The sequence below is a fragment of the Enhydra lutris genome, unplaced genomic scaffold, assembly GCF_002288905.1.
Source record: "Enhydra lutris kenyoni isolate GAN:26980312 unplaced genomic scaffold, ASM228890v2 scaffoldscaffold54, whole genome shotgun sequence".
Lineage (NCBI taxonomy): Eukaryota > Metazoa > Chordata > Mammalia > Carnivora > Mustelidae > Enhydra > Enhydra lutris.
Window position 1 is genome coordinate 599,931 of NW_019154138.1, and position 23,082 is coordinate 623,012.

Here is a 23,082-nt window from a genome sequence, read left to right on the forward strand (position 1 = left end):
ACACCACATACACACAAAAATCTTAAAAGACTGACATCATACAAAGTATCTTTTCCAATCACACTAAAATAAAACTAGAAATCAATAACAGAATGAAACCTGGAAAATTCATAAAGATGTGGAAATTAAATTACACACTCTTAACCCACTAACTGGTCAAACAAGAAATCAGAAGGGAAATTAAAGAATACCTTGAGATAAATGAAAATGAAAACACAACACAGCAAAACTTTATGAGAAGCAGTGAAAACAGTGCAAAGAAGGAAATTTATACCTATAAATGCTACAATAAAAAAGAAGAAAGATCTCAAATCAGTAACTTAACCTTAAAGAATGAGGAAAAAAGGAAAAACTAAACTTGGAGTTCTATGCCTTTGTCAGAAATGCTAAAATTATAGAGAAGAGAAATAGAGAATGGAAAAATTAGAGAAAAGAAAAAAAGGTTCTTTGAAGAGAACAAAACTGGCAAAACTTTAGTTACAATGACTAAGGTAAAAAGAGAAACAGATGAAAAGATTCAAATTACTAAAATCAGAAACTCAAGTGGAGACATTATTGTAGATGTTACGCTATAAAAGGGATTAAAAGAGAATCTTAAAAACAATTCTACACCAACAAACTGCTAATCTAGATGAAACAGACAAACTCCTAGAAACATACATTCTACCCAAACTGAATGAAACTAAACAGAAAATTTGAATAGCTCTCTAACTAGGAGTTTGAAACAGTAATCAAACTATCTCCCAACAATGAAAAGCCCTGGACTGGATGGCTTCACTGGGAAATTCTACCAAATGTTAACAGAACATCAATTCTCAAACTCTTCCAAAAAGCTGGAGAGAAAGGGTTACTTCTTTTTGATTCTATGGACCAGCATAACCCTGATATCAAAGCCAGACAAAAATGCTACAAGAAAATAAAAGTACAGACCAATATCCCTTATGCATATTGATGCAAAAATCCTTAACAAAATATTAGCAGTGAATTCAGCAACATTTTAAAAGGATCATACACCATGACCAAGTGGGACTTATTCCTGGAACATAAAAATGGTTTTATATACAAAATCAATCAATATAATATAACACATTAACAGAATAAAGAGATAAAAATGACATAACCATCTCAACTGAATCAGAAAAAGCTTTTGAGAAAATTCAACATCTTTGCATGATGAAAACACTCAATAAACTAGGACCAGAAGAAAACTTCTTCAACATGATAAAGGCTATATATGAAAACCCCACAGCTAAAACCTACTTAATGGTAAAAGGTAAAAGCTTTGCTCTTAAGATCAGAAAGAAGACAAAAGGTGTCTCCTTTAGCTTCTATTCAATATAGTACTAGAAGTCCTGGCAAGAGCAATTAGGCAAGAAAAGGAAATAAAAAAATAAAATAGTACCCAAAATTGGAAAATTACCTGTTTGCAGACAATATGATCTTATATGAAGAAAACTTTAACAAGATTATGTGCATGTGCGTGTGCGCGCACGCACACACACACACAGCTAATAAACTAACTCAGCAAGTTGCAGGATACAAACATAACACAGAACAATCAGGCGATTTTCTACACACTAACAATGCAGACTTGTAGACTTGCATACTAAGCAGTACAAAACACTCTTGAAAAAAATTAAAGACAACAAATAAATGGAAAGACATCCTGGGTTCATGGGCTGGAAAACTTAACATTTATTAAGATGACACTACTAAACTACTCAAAAGCAATCCACAGATTCATTATAATTTTTATTAAAAAAACCCCAAAGGTGTTTTTAGCAGTGCCTTCTGTAAGAGAAGAAAACGGCTTCTAACCCTTTTGCTCTCAGGGCTGGGCTAAGGAAAACACAGCTGAGCCTGGGTCATCTTGTGGTGACAGGAAGTAAGAAAGTGATTTAATAAAAAAAAAAAAAAAAAGGAAGGGCACATCAAAAGTTGAAAGTGACAACTTGAAGGAGCTCCCAAGGGCCAAAGCTGGGACTTTGAGTAATAAATTATTGTTAGTATTATAATAATTACATGTTATATATAATTATATATACAATAATGGCATAAAATAAATACCCATAAACTCATACTGATATAAATCATTGAATAGATAAATGAGGGGAAAAATAACTCTTCCTAATAGTAGAATTACAACTAATAAATAAAATAATAATGGAAGCAGAAAACTACCATTAGGTAAACATTACAATAATTCCTATCACAAGCAGAAATCATTAACAGATGCTAAAATTAGTGAGCAAAGGGATATTTGCATAGTCTCAAAGACAATTATTACCTAGAAATGAAAATATCAGTAACTTTATGGTGGAGAAACCTGACAGAGAGCACCTTAAGGAAGTGACCAAAGTTAGCATGAGACAAATCCACATGTACCCCCCTACCTCACTGGTGTGATGAGCTAAGAAACGTGTAGTATCATTTCTGTGATATTGACAGAAATAGGTAACCTCAAAAGAATCAAGAAAACATCAGACAAACTCAAATTGACATTCTACTAAATAAATGGCCAGTGCTCTTCAAATATATTAAGGTCATTAAAGACTGAGAACCTGTCACAGATTGAGGAGACTCAAGGACAGATATTCAGTAAATGCCGTGTGGGATCCTGCATCAGAAAAGGACATTAATGAAAAACTAGTGACATGTGGATAAGGTCTATATATATTGGTCAATAATACTAAATCAGTGTTAATTTTCAGTTTTACCACATTATTAGGGGAATCTGAGTGAAGGACATAGAGAGGGAGGAGCAAGATGGCATAGGAGTAGGAAACCTAAATTTCACCTGGTCCCAGGAATTCATCTAGATAGTTATCAAACCATTCTGAACACCTATAAACTTAACAGATTGTTCAATTCTATGAACAGAAAAGAAAATTTGAATAGATCAAATATTTTTGATATATATTTGAATAGATCAAATAAATAGGTACTTTCTAGAAGGTATCATCTGACTTGGTTAGTGTGTATTTTTCTGGGGTTGTTGTTAGCCTTCCAGCACTTTGTTCTGTCATTCATCTATTCTTCTCTGGACAAAATGACAAGGCAGAAAAACTCACCTCAAAAAAAAAGAAGAGGCAGTAACGACGGCTAGGGACCTAATCAATATGGACATTAGTAAGATGTCGGAACTAGAGTTCCGAGTGACTATTAAAAAGATGCTAACTGGGCTTGAAAAAAAGCACAAAAGATAGTAGAGAATCACTGGAGAAATAAAGTCCCTTTCTGGAGAAATAAAAGAACTAAAATCTAACCAAGTTGAAATCAAAAAAGCTATTAATGAAGTATAATAATAAATGGAGGCTCTTAATGCTAGGATAAATGAGGTGGAAGACTATCACTATATTAGTGATATAGAAGACTAAATGATGGAGAATAAAGAAGCTGAGATTTAAAAAAGAGAGATAAACAACTACTGGATCACGAGGGGAGAATTTGAGAGATAAGTAATACCATAAAACAAACAATATTAGAACAACTGGGATCCCAGAAGAAGGAGAGAGAGAGAGGGGCAGAAGGTATATTGCAGCAAATTATAGCAGAGAACGTTCCTAATTTAGGGAAGGAAACAAGCATCAAAATCCAGGAGGCACAGAGAACCCCCCTGAAAATCAATAAAAATAGGTCAACACCCCGTTATCTAATGGTAAAACTTACAAGTCTCAGAGACAAAAAGAAAATCCTGAAAGCAACTCGGGGCAAGAGGTCTGTAACCTACAATGGTAGATAAATTAGATTGGCAGCAGACCTATTCACAGAGACCTGGCCGGCCAGAAAGGACTGGCATGATATATTCAGAGCACTACATGAGAAAAATATGAAGCCAAGAATACTATATCCAGCTAGGATGTCACTGAAAATAGGAGAAATAAAAAGCTTCCAGGACAAACAAAAACTAAAAGAATTTGCAAACACCAAACCAATCCCACAGGAAATACTGAAAGCGGTCCTCTAAGCAAAGAGGGAGCCTAAAAATAACAGACCAGAAAGGAACACAGACGATATACAGAACAGTCACCTTACATGAAATACAATGGCACTAAATTCATATTTTTCAATAGTTACCCTGAATATAAATGGGCTAAATACCCCAATTAAAAGACACACGGCATCAGAATGGATAAAAAACCAAAACCCATCAATATGCTGTCTACAAGAAACTCATTTTAGACCCAAAGACACCTCCAGATTTAAAGTGAGGGGGTGGAAAACAATTTACCATGCTAATGGTCATCAAAAAAAAGCCAGGGTGGCAATCCTTATATCAGACAAATTAGATTTTAAGCCACAGACTATAATAAGATATGAGGGAGGACACTATATCATACTTAAAGGGTCTGTAAAACAAGAAGATCTAACAATTTTAAATTTCTATGCCCCGAACATGGGAGCAGCCAATTATATAAACCAATTAATAACAAAATCAAAGAAACACATCAACAATAATACAATAATAGTAGGGGACTTTAACAGCCCCCTCACTGAAATGGACAGATCATCTAAGCAAAAGATCAACAATAAAGGCTTTAAATGACACACTGGACCAGATGGACATCACAGATATATTCAGAACATTCCATCCCAAAGCAACTAAATACACATTCTTCTCTAGTGCACAGGGAACATTCTCCAGAATAGATCACATCCTGGGTCACAAATCAGGTCTCAACCGATACTAAAAGATTGGAATCATTCCCAATGAAATGCACTTGAGAACAAGTGCATGTTTTCAGACCACAATGCTTTGAAACTAGAACTCAACCACAAGAGGAAAGTTAGAAAGAACTCAAATACATGGAGGGTAAAGAGCATCCTACTAAAGAGGGAATGGGTCAACCAGGAAATTAAAGAAGAATTTAAAAAATTCATGGAAACAAATGAAAATGAAAATGCAACTGTTCTTTGGGATGCAGCAAAGAGAGTCCTGAGAGGAAAGTATATAGCAATACAAGCTTTTCTCAAGAAAGGTCTCAAATACACAATCCAACCCTACACCTAAAGGAGCTAGAGAAAGAACAGCAAAGAAAGCCTAAACCCAGCAGGAGAAGAGAAATAATAAATATTAGAGCAGAAATCAATGAAACAAAAGAACAGTAGAACAGACCAATGGAACTAGGAACTTGTTCTTTGAAAGAGTTAATAAGACTGATAAAACCCTTGGTCAGACTTATCAAAAAGAAAAGAGAAAGGACCCAAATTAATAAAATCATGAATGAAAGAGGAGAGATTACAACCAACACCAAAGAAATACAAACAATTATAAGAACATATTATGAGCAACTATACACCAGCAAATTTGACAATCTGGAAGAAATTGGTGCATTCCTAGAGATGTATAAACTACCACAACTGAACCAGGAAGAAATAGAAAACCTGAACAGACCCATAACCAGTAAGGAGATTGAAGCAGTCATCAAAAAATCTCCCAACAAAACAAACAAGAGCCCAGGACCAGATGGCTTCCCAAGGGAATTCTACCAAACATTTAAAGAAGAATTAATAGCTAGCTATTCTCCTGCAACTGTTGCTAAAAATAGAAATGGAAGGGAAACTTCCAAACTCATTTTATGAGGCCAGCATTACCTTGATCCTCAAACCGGGCAAAGACCCCATCAAAAAGGAGAATTAGGGCGCCTAGGTGGCTCAGTGGGTTAGGCCACTGCCTTCAGCTCAGGTCATGATCTCAGGGTCTTGGGATCGAGTCCTGCATTGGGCTCTCTGCTCAGCAGGGAGCCTGCTTCCCTCTTTCTGTCTCTGTCTGCCTCTCTCCTACTTGTGATCTCTGTCAAATAAATAAATAAAATATTTTTTAAAAAAAAGGAGAATTATAGGCCAATATCCCTGATGAACATGGATGCAAAAATTCTCACCAAAATACTAGCCAATTGGATCCAACAGTACATTAAAAGGATTATTTACCACAACCAAGTGGGATTCATTCCTGGGCTGCAAGATTGGTTCAACAACTGCAAATCAATCAGTGTGATACACTACATTAATAAAAGAAAGAACGAGAACCATCTCAGTAGATGCCAAAAAAGCATTTGAGAAAGTATAGCATCCTTTCTAATCAAAACTTGTCACAGTGGAGGGAGAGAGGGTTCATACCTCAGTATCATAAAAGCCATCTATAAAAAACCCACAGCGAATATCATTATGAATGTGGAAAGACTGAGAGCTTTTCCCCTCAGGTCATGAACAGCAGGACTGTCCACCATCACCACTGCTATTCAACGTAGTCTAGAAGTCCTAGCCTCAGTGATCAGACAACAAAAAGAAATAAAAGGCATCCGAATCGGCAAAGAAGTCAAACTCTCACTCTTTGCAGATGATATGATACTTTATGTGGAAAACCCAAAAAACTCCACTCCAACTAGTAGAACTCATACAGGAATTCAGTAAAGTGTCAGGATATAAAATCAATGCACGGAAATCAGTTATATTTCTACATATCAACAACAAGATAGAAAAAAGAGAAATTAAGGAGTTGATACCATTTCCAATTCTACTCATAAGCATAAGATACCTGGGAATAAATCTAACCAAAGAGGCAAAGAATCTGTATTCAGAAGACTTACAGAGTACTCAAGAAAGAAATTGAGGAAGACACAAAGAAATGAAGAAACATCCCATGCTCATGGATTGGAAGAACAAATAATGTGAAAATGTCTATACTATCTAAAGCAATCTACATGGTTAATGAAATGCCTATCAAAATACCACGAAGGTTTCTCAAAGAAATGTTGAAAAAGAAAACCAAAGTTGTTGGCATCACAATTCCAGACTTCAAGCTTATTACAAAGCTGTAATCATCAAGATCATATGGTACTGGCAGAAAAACAGACACATAGATCAATGGAACAGAATAGAGAGCCCAGTAATGGACCCTCAACTCTATGGTCCTCTAATCTTCGACAAAGCAGGAAAGAATGTCAAATGAAGAAAAGACAGTCTCTTCAACAAATAGTGCTGGGAAAATTGGACAGCCACATGCAGAAGAATGAAACTGGACCATTTCCTTACACCACACACAAAAAGATTCAAAATGGATGAAAGACCTCAGTGTGAGAAAGGAATCCATCAAAATTCTAGAGCAGAGCACAGGCAGCCACCTCTTCGACCTCAGTCACAGCTACTTCTTCCTAGAAACATCGCCAAAGACAAGGGAAGCAAGGGCAAAAATGAACTATTGGGACTTCATCAAGATCAAAAGCTTTTGCACAGCAAAGGAAACAGTCAACAAAACCAAAAGACAACTGACAGAACGGGAGAAGATACTTGCAACTGACATATCAGATACAGGGCTAATACCCAAAATCTAAGAAGAACTTATCAAACTCAACACCCAAAGAACAAATAATCCAATCAAGAAATGGGCAGAGGACATGAAGAGACATTTCTGCAAAGAAGACATCCAGATGGCCAACAGACACATGAAAAAGTGCTCCACATCACTCAGCATCAGGAAATACAAATCAAAACCTCAATGAGATACACCTTACACTAGTCAAAATCGCTAAAATTAACCAGTCAGGGAAAAACAGTTGTTGGCGAGGATGTGGAGAAATGGGAACCTTCCTACATTGTTGGTGGGAAGGCAAGCTGAAGTAGCCACTCTGGAAAACAGTGTGGAGGTGCCTCAAAAAATTGAAAATAGAGCTACCCTATGACCCAGCAATTGCACTACTGGGTATTTACCTTAAAGATACAAATGAAGTGATCCGAAGGGGCATGTGCACTTGAATGTTTATAGCAGCAATGTCCACAATAGCCAAACTATGGAAAGAACCTAGATGTCCACCAACAGATGAATGGTTAAAGAAGATGTGGTAGATATACACAGTGGAATACTATGGAGCCATCAAAAAACTCCGAAGTCTTGCCATCTGAAATGACATGGACAGAATTAGAGGGTATCATGCTGAGCAAAATAAGTCAATCAGAGAAAGACAATTATCATATGATCTCACTGATATGAGGAATTTGAGAAACAAGACAGAGGATCATAAGGGAAGGGAGGGAAAAATGAAACAAAATAAAACCAGAGAGGGAAAGAAACTTTATCTCAGGAAACAAACTGAGGGTTGCTGGAGGGGAGGGTGAAGGAGGGATGGGGTGATGGACACTGGGGAGGGTATATGCTATTCACAATGCTGTGAATTGTGTAAGACTGATGAATCACAGACCTGTACCCCTGAAGCAAATAATACATTATATGTTAATTTAAAAAAACTTAAAAAAAAAAAAAAACCAAAAACAAACCTCATTCTATTTTTATAATTTTAAATAAGCTTAAAATTATTTAAAAATAAAAAGTTAGAAACAAAGAAAACATAGCCTTTCTGAATTTTGATGAGCATAGTTTGGTAGATTCATAATTATACACCAAACTGAATTAAACCACTGGTAATTATTTTTAATTTTGAAAATCTTGAAAGGAGTTTCCACTTTCTGTGTTCCCTATTCTGTTTACACCTCTATAATAAGGCAGTGTTGCAATTTATGTTTTAACATGGTTTTTCACCCAGGACAGTTAATTCCTTGAGAATAGGGACTCCGACTTAGTTATTTCTACATTCTCTTTGACTTGCAGTCTTTGTCAAAAGGAAATGCTCAATAATTAAATTCTGAATGAATGAAAATTATGTAAAAGATCTCAATGCTATAGGATTTACTTACGCTCCACAAAGGAAGTAAAGAGCATTCTGAATCTGCTTAGCCGACTACCTTCATCTGCCCACATTCGGATCACTCCAACTCCTGTTTTCAGCATCACATCATTGGCCACAGTGCTGCAAAATTTAGCCTTCAGATTTTCAATAGAACTGCTTCCATCATAAACTGCAACGAAGTTTCTCTTGCATTCATTTGAGTGCTCCATTTGATAATCTAGGAACCTCAAATAAATCTGTAACATTAAAACAGAGAAAAACACTGCTTTTGAAAAGATTAAAATTGAGTGTTGTATTTCTGACTATCCAGTCGACATGGTAGAAATATAGAAATATGACAGCTGACAGGAGCACAAGAGTTAAAGGCTGGTGCCTAAGAGTCAAAAGAACCAACACTGATGGTTTCCTTCTTAATGGGACCAAGCATTAAGGAACCTAAGTTTGTGTTTTGTCTATAAAGAAACTTTTTGCTCCACAAGGCTCACTGGGTCTCTTACATAGTTTTCTTATTATGAAAGCAACCTCTTGGTACTGACAAATTGGGAAAATGAAAGAATCACTCTTGCAATTGTTGCAATTTTTTTTCAGTTTTTCTTCACATTTAAAAAACCTAAGTTTAATTTTAAGATACATACATCCTGTAACACATTGAAACCATTTTTATCTTACCTATACTCCTCAACACCACAAACATTTCCATGATGTCTTGTTGTTTGTTTATCTCCTATTCTATACTGGACATTTAAGTGATTTTAAGACTTCAACCCATAAATAACAATTTTTATGTTTTCAGACAGGAAGATATCAACTGTAGTATCAAAATAAGCACTATTAATTTTAGCATCCTCTTTCTTGAAATTTTATAGGCAGCTTGCTACCTGTACTAAGCTCTTAAAATATGCTTGGCCCACTTTTGTTTGAAGATTTCCTTTAGACTGTAGGCTTAGAAATACTGTGAGCGGGGTGCCTGGGTGGCTCAGTGGGTTAAGCCTCTGTGTTCAGCTCAGGTCATGATCTCAGGATCCTGGGATCGAGTCCCGTGGGCTCTCTGCTCAGCGGGGAGCCTGCTCTCTCCCCTCTCTGCCTGCCTCTCTGCCTACTTGTGCTCTGTCAAATAAAATCTTAAAAAAAAAAATACTGTGAGCATTACTGCTCAGGTTGTGGACTTAGAAACACATTGTACATATCTCTAGGAGAACTGAATGAAATGATGAAATGGCTATAATTCCTTACAGGCAGGGAGAAAATGAAGGCTCAGTTTGTTAAGAATTTGCCCAAGGTTACTCAGGGTGAGGATTTGACCTGGGTTGGCCCGACTCTACCATTCGTGTTCTTTCCACCCTCTGGGGTGCCTTTTCTGCACACATGCACAGACAGTTCCCTTTTTGCTCTAGTTGCTCCTCTGTGACTCTACAATTGAAATCTTAGTGAATAGAGAATAAAAATTTCCTTTGTCGTTAAAGACACGAGTATTCATTCTAGTTTCTATTTCTGAGGTAGCAATGTGATGCCACCTCCAACTCTCATTTTAAAGATTTTATTTTGGGGGCACCTGGGTGGCTCAGTGGGTTAAAGCCTCTGCCTTTGGCTCAGGTCATGATCCCATGGTCCTGGGATCGAGCTCCACATCGGGCTCTCTGCTCGGCGGGGAGCCTGCCTCGCTGCCTACTTGTGATCTGTCAAATAAATACATAAAATCTTAAAAAAAAAAAAAGATTTTATTTTTAAGTAATCTTTATACCCAACATGGACTTGAATTCACAACCCCAATATCAAGAGTCACGTGGTTCTACTAACAGAGCCAGCCAGGCACCCCAGCCCCTGCCTTTTAACTTAAAAGACTTCATGGGGCGCCTGGGTGGCTATCATTAAGTGTCTGCCTTCCGGCTCAGGTCATGATCCCAGGGTGCTGGGATGGAACCCTGGATTGGGCTCCGTGCTAAGAGGGAAGGCTGCTTCTTCCTCTCCACTCCCCCTGCTTATGTACCCTCTCTTGCTACCTCTGTCAGATAAATATAATCTTTAAAAAAATTAAAAATAAAAGACTTCATATAATAAAAATGTAATATCTGGTATCTCTTCCCACTAAAATACCTTGAAGAGCAAACAACTAAAAAATATACCTTAAAGGGATAACTTTTGACCAAGTAACTTTGGCTTATTTGAAATGATCAATTTGTTACTTACTTCCAGGAGAATTGTAGAAAATAGGTAACTAAATAGGATTACCAATTCAAAACTTCACACAAAATCTTCATGCATGTATTACATAGAAACAATAACTTTCCTTACATGTATCATTGTACTTGTTAATTTCTCTATTTTTTACATAATTTTAACATTCTGCTATGGTTTTGTGGTAATGGGCAAGTATCATCAATACTGTGACTGTCTTCTCTATTACACTGTGAGGCCTTCCAATGAGAGAATCATGTCCTAATTCTATCTAGTGTAATTCTTGCTCATAGCAAGTAATGAATATATGACCAGGTTTATAAAACTATGAACTTGGTAGATCTAAATATAAGAAAAACAAGAAATCTGAAGTATATCTTCTCTGTTTTTTTAATCCAAGGAAACATGGTTCTATCCAAGGCCATAGTAAATGCTCTTTAAAGGTATTGAACTCAAAAGGTTTAAGTCATAGGACAATGACATTCTATTGTGAATGCAGCTCAATATTGAAACAGTTCAGTTCAACTAATTTTCAGAAATTATTTCTAACAAGGGGCACCTGGGTGGCTCAGTTAGTTAAGCATCTGACTTTGGCTCAGGTCATGATCTCAGGGTCCTAGAAAATGGCCCTGCATCTCCAAGTCCAGCTCCCTGCTCAGCGCGGAGTCTGCTTCTCACCTGCCTTCTGCCTTCCCCCTGCTTGTGCTCTCTCCCATAAATAATCTTAAAACATTTTTTCTAACAAACAAAACTGACAAATTGAAACAGGGAGGAGACACAAACTACTCTTCTCTCAGCCAAACTGCAAGACCATAGATCTGCTAAAGGCTCCTGGTCTCTTATCACTCCTACACCCTCCTCAGGGAGGTGGAGTGAGTTACCTTAATGGTGGGGAGGGATTCTAATCTCTTTTTCCTTCCCTCTTTCCCTGGACTAGAGAGTAGGCAGCAGTTACCTCAACAAGTGGGTTTTCTCTGCATATGTAAACTTTCCTTGAGCTGGACTGGCCCAGGCTAGACTTAGGTGGGAAGTCGAACTGGTGGTGGCTAGGGAATTAGCAAGTCTGATACAACTCTCTCATCAAGCTGGTTCCTCTAGCCCTCTTTTAATAAAGGAGCTATTTGGAATCTCCACATTCTCCATGTGGAGGGGAAAAAGATGCTGTCTATTGGAACTACCCTCCACCTGCCCCCGCCCAATGCAACGAGATCCTCAGAGAGCAACTATGGACATAACCTTGGAGTTACTACATGTTTGGTTCCAGACGATAATAAAGTGAACACTGCAATAAAGTGTGTCAAATGAATCTTTTGGTTTCCCAGTGCATATAAGTCAGCTTCTACTGTAGCCGGTTAGGCATGCAATAGCATTGTCTAAAAAAAAAAAAAAAAAAGTAAATGCCTTAATTCAAAGGAAAGTCTTGGAGGGTGTCTCGCCTCCATGTGGATGGCTGCTGACCAGTGTGGTGGCTGCCAAACGCTGGGGTCGCTGTGACAATTTCTTCAAATAAGAGAACAATGAAGTTTGTTGTATCGATCTTCTTCCACAAATATTTTTTCTGCAGCATGTGATGCTATTGGTAGCATCTTGCCCACAGAACTTCTTTTATCTTTAAATTCAATTAATTAACATGTTATTTGTTTCAGGGGGACAGGTCTGTGATTCATCAGTCTTATATAATAATACCCAGTGCTCATTACAAGACATACCCTCACCAATGTCCATCACCCCTCCAACCCCCAGCAACCCTCGGGTGGTTTCCTGAGATTAAGTCTCTTATGGTTTGTCTCCCTCTCTGGTTTTGTCTTGTTTCATTTTTTCCTCCCTTCCCCTATGATAATTCCCTTTCTCTGACTTATTTCCCTTAGCATAATACTGTCTAGTTCCAACCATGTTGTTGGAAATGGCAAGATTTCATTTTTGATGGTTGCATAATATTCGTGTGTGTGTGTGTGTGTGTGTGTGTGTACGTGTACGTACATATACCACAGTAGAACTCCTTTTAAAATGGAGTCAATCTTCTTAAACCTGCTGCTGCTCCTTTATCAAAGAAGTTTATATAATATTCTGAATCCTCTGTTGTCATTTCAACAGTCTTCACAGCATCTTCACCAGGAATAGATTCCATCTGAAGAAACCACTTTCTTTGGTCATCAAAAGGAGCAACTCTCACATGATATAATGAGCAGTGGGCATTACAGAAGACTGATGAATCACTGACCTCTAACTCTGAAACTACTAATACATTATTTGTTAATTAATTGAATTTATTTATTTTTTTAAAAGATTTTATTTATTTGACAGACAGAGATCACAACTTGGCAGCGAGGCAGGCAGAGAGAAAGAAGAAGGGAAGCAGGCTCCCTGCTGAGCAGAGAGCCCCATGAGGGGCTTGATCCCAGGATGCTGGGATCATGACCCGAGCCGAAGGCAGAGGCTTTAACACACTGAGCCACCCAGGTGCCCCTGTTAATTAATTGAATTTAAATTAAAAAAATAAATTCATCCTAAATCCAAATTGAAAAAAAAAAAGATCAACTCCTCATCAGCTCAAGTTTGATCATGAGATTGCAACAATTCAGGCACATGTGCAGGCTCCACTTCAAAATCTAGTTCTCTGGCTGTTGCCACATCTGCAGATACTTCCTCCACTGAGGTCTTGAATCTTTAATTTGTAAAACATGCAGTATTTGTGAAGCACAGTAAAAGGAGGTATGCCTGCATAGCATTCCAGATCAAAAGGAGACACCGGATAATTGGCAATGCAACGGACTCCCTGACATTAGATCCCTGTCTTATGGTGGACATAAAATCAATTCTTAAATGTAAAATCTAACACACACAGATTAAAATTACAGAAGTGTAGTTCTATGACCTTTGGTTAGGAAAGTTTATTTAAAGCAAACACAGAAGACACAAAGTATAAACCATAAAGATTATCAATTTTATTATATAAAATAGATTTGACTTTGAGAACCAGCCAAGATGAAACACAGTATGGCTTATTTCTCTTATTGCAACTAAAAACTGAGGATAAAATATGAAAAGCAACTACATGAGGATTCTGGAAAGTAAAAGGTGGGCGTCGATGGGAAGTCAAACTTGAAGGACCCATAAAGAGGGTGACACTCAGTTTTTTCCTGGTCTCCTGGGCTGATATTCATGGAATTCAGGGAACTCAGAGAAAGCACTGCAGCCATAAGACTGAGAAAGGGATCCTTCCCAGCTGAAGAGCGGGGTGAGGCAGAGATTTCTGGTTTTTCCCACTCTATCAGCTCTGCTCAAGGTCAGCACCAGTCAGGGATCTGCATGCAGCTGGCTATAGAGCAACTAAAACCCAAGAGAAATCCCATCTCTTTAATTAGCAGAACTGAGAAAGGATAGGATGTTGGGAGATTATGGAGGGAATCATCATTATTTTTTTTCTCTTCTCTTAGTCACTCAAAACTCACAACAGTTAGGAGGCAGAAACTGAAGGAAACTTATCTTTCTGGCCACCAGAGGAAATGAGAAAAGGAAACCATGTTATCCAGAGAATGTGAAGGAACTCTTGGAGAAGAGGGAGTTAAAGAAAATGCACTAGTTCTGGCTTACCCCTAAGCTGTGTATTTATGAAACAGAACTAAAGAAACATGACAAAGGTGTTGAGAATGAGATTCTAGTACAAGCCACTGTCTAAGTCTCTGAGTGGGGCATGGCCTGGGCAAGTTGACACAGCACAGCAAAGACTATGAAGATGACAAACACTGGAACCACCACCCACATAAAGTGACAAGGTATGTGCAATCTGAATCTAATTGGGTAGTTGGTCTGACAAAAATAAAATGAATAACAAAAATCAACATTTTCCAGGTATTTTTAACAGGACCCAAAGTCTCACAGTGTTATATTTAAACTGTCCAGGACATAATAAAAAAAAAAATTACTCACATATAAAGAACAAGGAAATGTGATTAGTTCTGAAATGAAAGAAGAGTCAAGAGATCCCAGCCCTAAGAGGACTCAGATATTGGAAACAGCCAAAGACTGGAAGATTTTTTTTTTTCCTAAGAGAGAGAAAGAGAGAGAGACAGGCTCCATGCCCAGTGCAGAGCCAGATGCTGGACTCACTCTAATGACCCTGAGATCATGACCTTAGCTGAAATCAAGAGCTGGATGCTTAACTGACTGAGTCACCGAGGCGTCTCAGAATTGCCAAACACTTTAAAGCAGTCATATAAATATGCTCCATGAGGTAAAGGCAAACACTAAGGGAGTAGAAAGACCACAGTGGAGAAATAGAAATTATGAAAAAGAACCTTTAAGTTTATGAAAACTTTAAAACTGAAATGAAACTTTAAAACTGAAACTGAAAATGAAAAATATCTGAAATTTTAAAAAAATTCATTCTATGGGCCGAAGACGAGAATGGGGATGACAGAGGTAAGTCAGTAAACTGGAAAATGACTCAGGAGAAACTATCTAATATGAGATACTGAGAAAAAAGGATTGAGGGCAAATGAATACAGTCTTAAGGACCTGTGGAACTATTTCAAAAATGTCACTTAAGTCTCAGAGAGAGAAGAGGTTGCTACAGAAAAAAATATTTGAAGAAATAACTGCTAAAAATGCCCCAAGTCTGGTGAAAGGCAAAAATTTACAGATTCAAAAAGCTCAGCAAACACCAAACAGGATAAAAGCAAACAAAAAAACATGGCCTACAGACATCAAAATCAAACTACTTAAAATCAGAGATTTAAAGTCTTGAGATCTGATAGAAAAATGATGCATTTTGTAGAAGCAAACGATTTGAGTTTGGATTGCTCTTCAGAAATCATCAAAGCCAAGGACAGTGCAACAAAATTTTTAAGTGCTGAAAAAAAGAACTTGTGAACATCAGAATTTTGTACCCAGCAAACATATTCTTTCAGGAATGAGGGCAAAATAAGTACACACCCTGGTGAAGACTTAAGAGACTTAGAGAATTTGTTGTATACAGACCTGCAATAAAAGGAATGCCAAAGAAAGTTCTTTAGATAAAAGAGAAAGGATACTATAATGAATCTTGGAACTTCATGAATGAAAGGAAACATAAATGGTAAATATCTGGATAAATATAAACCATCAAGGTTTATAAAAAAAGGTTTATAAAAAAAGAGGCTATCACTATAGACCTTACCAACATTAAGGGAAGAAAAAGGGCACTGGGCTGGCTCAGTAAATGACGCGTACAACTCTTGATCTTGCGGTTGTAAGTTCGAGCCCCATGTAGGGTGTAAACAAGAATAAAATAAACAAACCAGTGAACAGCTCTATGACCCCAAATCAGATAACTCAGATGAAAATGGACTAATTCCTTAAAAGGAACAAACTGCCCAGATACTTCTAACAAGAAATATGTAACCTGAATGGCCGTATATTTATAAAAAATAATGAATTCATACTTTAAAACCTTACAAAAAAGTCTCCAGGCCTAGATGAATTCATAAACAAATTATAACAAACATGTAAGGAAAAAATTATGCTAATTCTTCACAACCTCTTCCAGGAAGATGGTGCACTTCTAAACTCACAAGACCAGCATTACTGTGACACCACCAAAGACAGAAGAAAACTACTCATCAATATTCCTCTGATTTATAATAAGAAATATATATATTTGAATTTTGTCTCTGTTTTTGGCTCAGACCTCCCCAGACCCTTGGAATTTCCTGAGCAATAAGAGCAGCGGGAACATGTTCTATTTGGTCTCTCGTCCTCAGCTCCTGAAAATATCCCAGCCAGTGAGGTGAAACGGGTGTCCTGTTAATCATAACAAGTCCCTTTCAATGACAATTCATTTGCTATTAATGAGGTTATCTTCTGGAAATCCCTTGAGGATGGACTAGTTACTAGGGGAAATAACCATGAGTTGAGGACTTAAACTTTCAGTTCCATGGCGATTTCCCTGGAGGGGAGAGGGGCGGGGATGGAGGTTAAATCAAGCACCAATGTCAGTGATTTAATCAACCATGGTTATGTAGTAGCCTCCATAAAAACTCAGAAGGATAAGGTTTGAAAAAGCTCCCAAGCTGGTGAATCAGAATGTTTCCATATGCCATCGTGCCAGGCCCCCCACTCCATGGGGAGAGAAGCTCCTTTGTTCACAACCTCACTGTGTCTTTTCATATGGCTGTTGAATCTTACCCTTTAATATGCTCTGTAATTAACTGGTAATTTAAGTAAGAACACTGTTTCCCTGAGTTCTCGAAGTCTCTCTAGCAAATTAATCAAACGCAAGGAGGGGATCCTAGAAACCTGATGTCCAGCCAATTGGTCAGAAGCACAGGCGACAACGACAACTTGGACATGAAACTGGCATCTGAAGTAGAGGCCAGACTTGTGGGACGGAGCCCCCAATTCTGAGAATCTGGTGCCATCTCCAGATCGATAGTGTCAGACCTGAGCTGAATGGTAGGACACCCAGCTGGTGTCTGAGAACTACTTGGTGGTGTGGGGAAACCCCACAAGTTGGAAGTGGTATCAGAATCATCGGCCAGAAAAGCAGCAACACATAAAAAGCATAATACTTTCATGTAGTCATAACCAAATACAGTTTATCCTAGGAACACAAGGCTGGTTTAAATTTTGAATAATCAATGTAAGTCACCATTATAAATAGACTAAAAAATAAAAGTTATATGATCAAAATCTCAGAAAAACAGAGAACTTCTGTAACCTGGCAAAGGGCAGCTACGAAAACCCAGAGCTGACACCATACCTCATGGTGAAAATCTGAATGCTTTCCCCCTCAAACTCCGTAACAAGGTAAGTCCTAATCAGCACCATACTGGAAGCTACAGAGCGCAGAAGTGTAGACTTTAAAGCTCCAATAATCAAGACAGTGTGGTACTGACAGAAGGAGACCCATACATACAAGAAACAGAATACAGCCCAGAAAGAGATTCTTACAAATAAAGCTATTATTATTAACAGAGATACAAAGGCAATTCAATGGAAAGGATAGTCTTCAACAAATGGTGCTGGAAAAATCAGTCATCCCTAAGAAGGAAGGAAGGAAGGAACGAATGAAAGAACAGCGGAACCTTGAGCTATACCTAGTACCTTATACAAAAATCAACTCAAAATGGGTCATAAATATAAAATTATAGAAGTTTCAGAAGGAAATACAGGGAACAAATCCTTATGACTTTGGGTCAGGCAGAGAGCTCTTGGAATACATCAAAGGAAAATTCATTAAAAAAATTTACAATTTGACTTCATTAAAATTAAACTTTTTCTCTGTGAGAGATACTGTTGAGTGAAAAGAAAAGCCACCGACTGGTAGAAAATGTTTGTAGATCACTTGCCAGAACACTTCTTTAATCCAGAACTCAAAAGTAAGAGTACAGTAAGAACAGTAAGAAAACTACCCAATCTTAAAATGGGCACAGGAGACACTTTACCAAAGATTTAGACATTACAAAACTTCAAGTTAAAACCTGATGATAACCAAGTGCTGAGAACTATGTAGAGCAATTGAAAATCTGACAACACTTCTTGTGGAAATGCAAAACAAAATAACCACTTGGGAGAACAGCTTGGTGGTTTCTTACAAAGCTACCATGTGAATCAGCAGGCTCAGGGATGGATATCCAGAAAAATGAAGAAAACACATTTACACAAAACCTGTACGGAAATGTTTATAGCAGTTTTATCAATAATAACCAAAAACTGGAAACAGTCCAAATGTTCAGATGGTAAGAGTAAACTACAGCATATCCATATAATAAAATCTGCTCAACAATAAGAGGGATAAGCTAATTGGTCCATGCAGTAACAGGAATCTCAAATGCACCATATTACATTAAAGAATTCAGACTCACACAAACTGTGTGATTCTCTTTATATGAAGTTTTGGAAATGGTAAAACTATAGAACAAAAGATCATTAATTGCCAGGGATCAAGACTGAAGAAAACGCCTGGGTGGCTCAGTCAGGTAAACCTCTGCCTTTGGCTCAGATCATGATCCCCAGGTCCTGGGATTGAGTCCCACATCAGGCTCCTTGCCCAGTGGGGATACTGCTTCTCCCTCTGCTTGTATGTTCTCTCCCCCTCTCTCTCTGACAAATAAATAAAATTCTAAAGAAATAAGTAAAGATTGAAGGTAGGTTTTGACTGCAAAGGAAGAGCATGAGATAATTTCCCTGGGGTGATGGAACTGTTCTTGATTCTGGTGGCTGTCAAAAAATTTTCCTGTAGGTTGATATGACTGAGTCTCCTGACACAACCAAGTGTCAGCAAGGATTGAGTAAAGGAAATGCTCTTAACTTGCTTTAAAAGGATAAACTGCCAAAAACACTTTGGAAAACCTTTTGACATGCTCTGGTAAAGCTGAAAATGGTCACACTCCACAAGAACTGCACTTCTGGATATATAACCATACAAAATCATCATAGATGGGCATAATGAAAATATAAAAATTGCTACAGCATTATTTAATATATTATTAAAATGTGAAAGTAGGGGTGCCTGAGTGGCTCAGTTGGTTGAGTAACCAACTCTTGATTTTGGCTCAGATCATGCTCTCAGGGTTGTAGACTCAGTGGGAGTCTGCTTGAAGTTATCTCCCTCTGCACCGCCCCCCATAAACAAATCTTAAAAAAGTAAAACTAAATGTCTAAAAGGAGAATGGATAGTGATTTCTACAATTGATACAAAACTTTAAAGTATAAGAATAATGTATATTTTCATAGTACATAAATATGAAGATATAGAACTGCATATAGGAATTATAAAACTCAAACTCACAATAGGGTATGTAAGAAAGATAATGGGAACACAGATTTCCTCTATACCTGTAATATTATATAGCTTTTACTTTCTCTTTTGATAGTATTTAATTTTCTAAGTGTTTAAGAAATTAAATAATATTTCTCAGATCTTGATTTTTCTTTGCCAGGGGGAGGTGGAGAATGAGATGGGCAAGAGATCCTGCTCTCTTTACCAAGAGGAGGTGGGTAATATTATGTTATTTCAAACACTGAATATTGGAGAATGTAACTTCTTTTTTTAAAGATTTTATTTGACAGAGTGAGAAGAGAGCAAGCACATGCAAAAGCAGGGGGAGCTGCAGAGGGAGAAGGAAAAACAGACTCCCCATTGAGCAGGGACCCGACACAGGGTTCGATTCCAGTACCCTGGGATCCTGACTCAAACTGAAGGCAGACGCTTAGCCGACTGAACCACCCAGGTGCCCCGAGAATGTAACTTTTAATAACTAAATTTTTAAAACTGAAAAAGTTCAAAATACTATACATAGTTGACATGGGAATTGTATCAAATTTTTAAAACTATTGTTAAACTAGATGGGTAAATAAATTTTAGAAATTTAAAGGAAAAAATGTTAAAGACTACCTTGAGAGCCGAATACTCAAAAATGGGATAAACTAGTTAATGGGTGATGTTTCAGAAAAATCCACTTATAAATATACAAAAGAAGTCACTGGTGTTCAAGTCCATTGTTCTCAATGGCCTTTCCATAAAAATACAGGCATACTGTGCTTCTCAGATACTGCATTTTTTACATATTGAAAGTCTGTGGCAATCCTGTGTCAAACAAGCCTATCAGTGCCATTTTTCCAAAAGCATTTACTCATTTTGTGTCTCTGGGTCACATTTGGTAATTCCCACAGTATTTCAAATTTAGAAATTATTATATGTGAATTGCAACAATCTCATGATGAAGCGTTAATGGGTGAGGAGTTTCTCATGGATGAGCAAAGAAAGTGGTTTCTTCAGATGGAATCTACTCCTGGTGAAGACGCTGTGAGGACTGTTGAAATGACAAGAGGGTTCAGAATATTACATGGACTTAGCTGATAAAGCAGCAGCAGGTTTAAGAGGATTGACTCCATTTTAAAAGAAGTTCTCTGGGTAAAATGCTACCACACAGCATCGCATGCTGCAGAGAAGTCGTCTGTGAAAGAAGAGTCAATGGACGCAGCAAACTTGATTACTTATTTTAAGAAACCGTCACAGTGACCCCAGCCTTCAGCAGCCACCACCCTGATCAATCAGCAGCCGTCCACATCGAGGCAGCAAAAAGATATAGGACTTGCTGAAAGCTTAGATGCTGGTTAGCAATTTTGAGCAATAAAGCGTTTTTGAATTAAGGGATGTACGTTGTTTTAGACACAATACTATTGCATACTTAACAGACTACAGTACAGTGTAAACATAACTTCTGTATGTACTGGGAAACCAAAAAATTCTTTGAGTCACTTTATTACAATATTCGCTTTACTGTGGTCTGGAACAGAACTGGTACTATTTCCAAGGCGTACCTGCACATTTGTTATATACCAAGCTTCCATACATGTGTAGTTTTTTTTTTTTTTAAAGATTTTTTATTTATTTATTCGACAGAGAGAGATCACAAGTAGACAGAGAGGCAGGCAGAGAGAGAGAGAGAGAGAGAGAGGGAAGCAGGCTCCCTGCCGAGCAGAGAGCCCGATGCGGGACTCGATCCCAGGACCCTGAGATCATGACCTGAGCCGAAGGCAGCGGCCCTAACTCACTGAGCCACCCAGGCGCCCCCATGTGTAGTTTTTTTTACTTAAAAAAAAAAAAAAAAAAAAACCGGGGCGCCTGGGTGGCTCAGTGGGTTAAGCCGCTGCCTTTGGCTCAGGTCATGATCTCGGAGTCCTGGGATCGAGACCCGCATCGGGCTCTCTGCTCGGCAGGGAGCCTGCTTCCTCCTCTCTCTCTGCCTGCCTCCTCCTCTCTCTCTGCCTGCCTCTCTGCTTGCTTGTGATCTCTCTGTCAAATAAATAAATAAAAATCTTTAAAAAAAAAAAAAAAACCCAAAAACCTGAGATACAGTTCACACATAGTGTTCTGTTAGTTTCAGGAGTACCACAGAGATTCAACAATTCCATATATTCCTCAGTGCTCCCCCACGGTAAGTGTAATCACCAAACAACATTATCACAGTATTATTGACTATACTCTGTATGCTGTCCTTTTCGTGTCTGTGCCTTATTTATAACTCAAAGTCCATACCATTTAATTCCCTTTATCTACTTCACCTATTCCCTTACCCACCTCCCCCCAGCGACCACCATACATGTATAGTTTTACCTTCTAATTTTATCCAATTTTATTAGTTTGTATATCTCAGACAGTTCCATTCCATCCAACTACAACAACTTTATCTTGAAGGGTAAGCAGCCCCACATGTTTTTACTCAAAACTGTTATGGTTCTTGTGAACACTTTCTGTTCTATGTGAATTCTGGAATTAGCCTGCCATCTTCCCTAGAAAGCCCTACTGGGATTTGGACTGGAATTACTTTAAATTGATAAATTAGAGAACAATGAACATTTTTATGATATTGAATCTTCCCATCCATGAAAATGATCTCTATTTCTGTAGGCCTTCTTTTATGCATTTCAACATAATTTTAAAATTTGCTTCCTGATACCTCCTGATTTGTTCTTATTGTAAATTGTGCTTTACAAAGTTTTATTTTCTAACTGCTTTTGGCTGTAGTATAAAGAAAAGCAACTGATCTTTACAACCGATGAACTTTTTTCCTTTCTCTCATTTTGTTGCACTGACTAGGATTTCGGAACACCAAACAAAACCTTGACAACAGGCATCCTTGACTTGTTCTGTGCTTACAGGAAGAGCTTTTAAGGTTTTACCATTAATTACAGCATTTGAATTAGGGTTTTTGTAGATATTCTTTATCATGATTAAAATGCATTCTCCTATGTTGCAATTACTGTGAGATTTTCATCAATAGGTTTTAAGTTTCATGGAGTATTTTTTCTGCCATCTACTGATATATCTGGATTTTCTCCTTTAATCTGTTAATATGGGAAACTACATCATTCAATTTTCTAATATTAAACTGTCTAAGAATTCTAGGTCATGATTTCTAAAAAAAAACTTTACTAGGTTTAGTTTGTTATTGCTTAGTTTTTAGAGTCCCCCCCCCCCACTCGACAAATAATCCTGGTTTATAACTCTCCATGTTGGGGCGCCTGGGTGGCTCAGTGGGTTAAAGCCTCTGCCTTCAGCTCAGGTCATGATCCCAGGGTCCTGGGATCGAGCCCCACATAGGGCTCTCTGCCCTGCAGGGAGCCTGCTTCTTCCCCTCTCTCTATCTGCCTGCCTCTCTGCCTACTTGTGATCTCTCTCTCTCTGTCAAATAAATAAGATCTTTAAAAAAAAAAAAACCAAAAAACTCTCCATGTT

General features: G+C 37.7%; 1 protein-coding gene across 3 annotated transcripts in view; it reads right to left on the minus strand.

Annotated features, from left to right (window-relative positions):
* The window catches only part of LOC111157371 (neuropilin and tolloid like 2), a 60,684-nt gene that overhangs the window by 12,865 nt on the left and 24,737 nt on the right, over positions 1-23,082 (minus strand). For all 3 annotated transcript variants that reach the window (XM_022518726.1, XM_022518724.1, XM_022518725.1), the window contains exon 7: positions 8,692-8,920. In XM_022518726.1, coding sequence (XP_022374434.1) covers positions 8,692-8,920 — 229 coding nt within the window. The remainder of the gene's footprint in view (positions 1-8,691; positions 8,921-23,082) is intronic.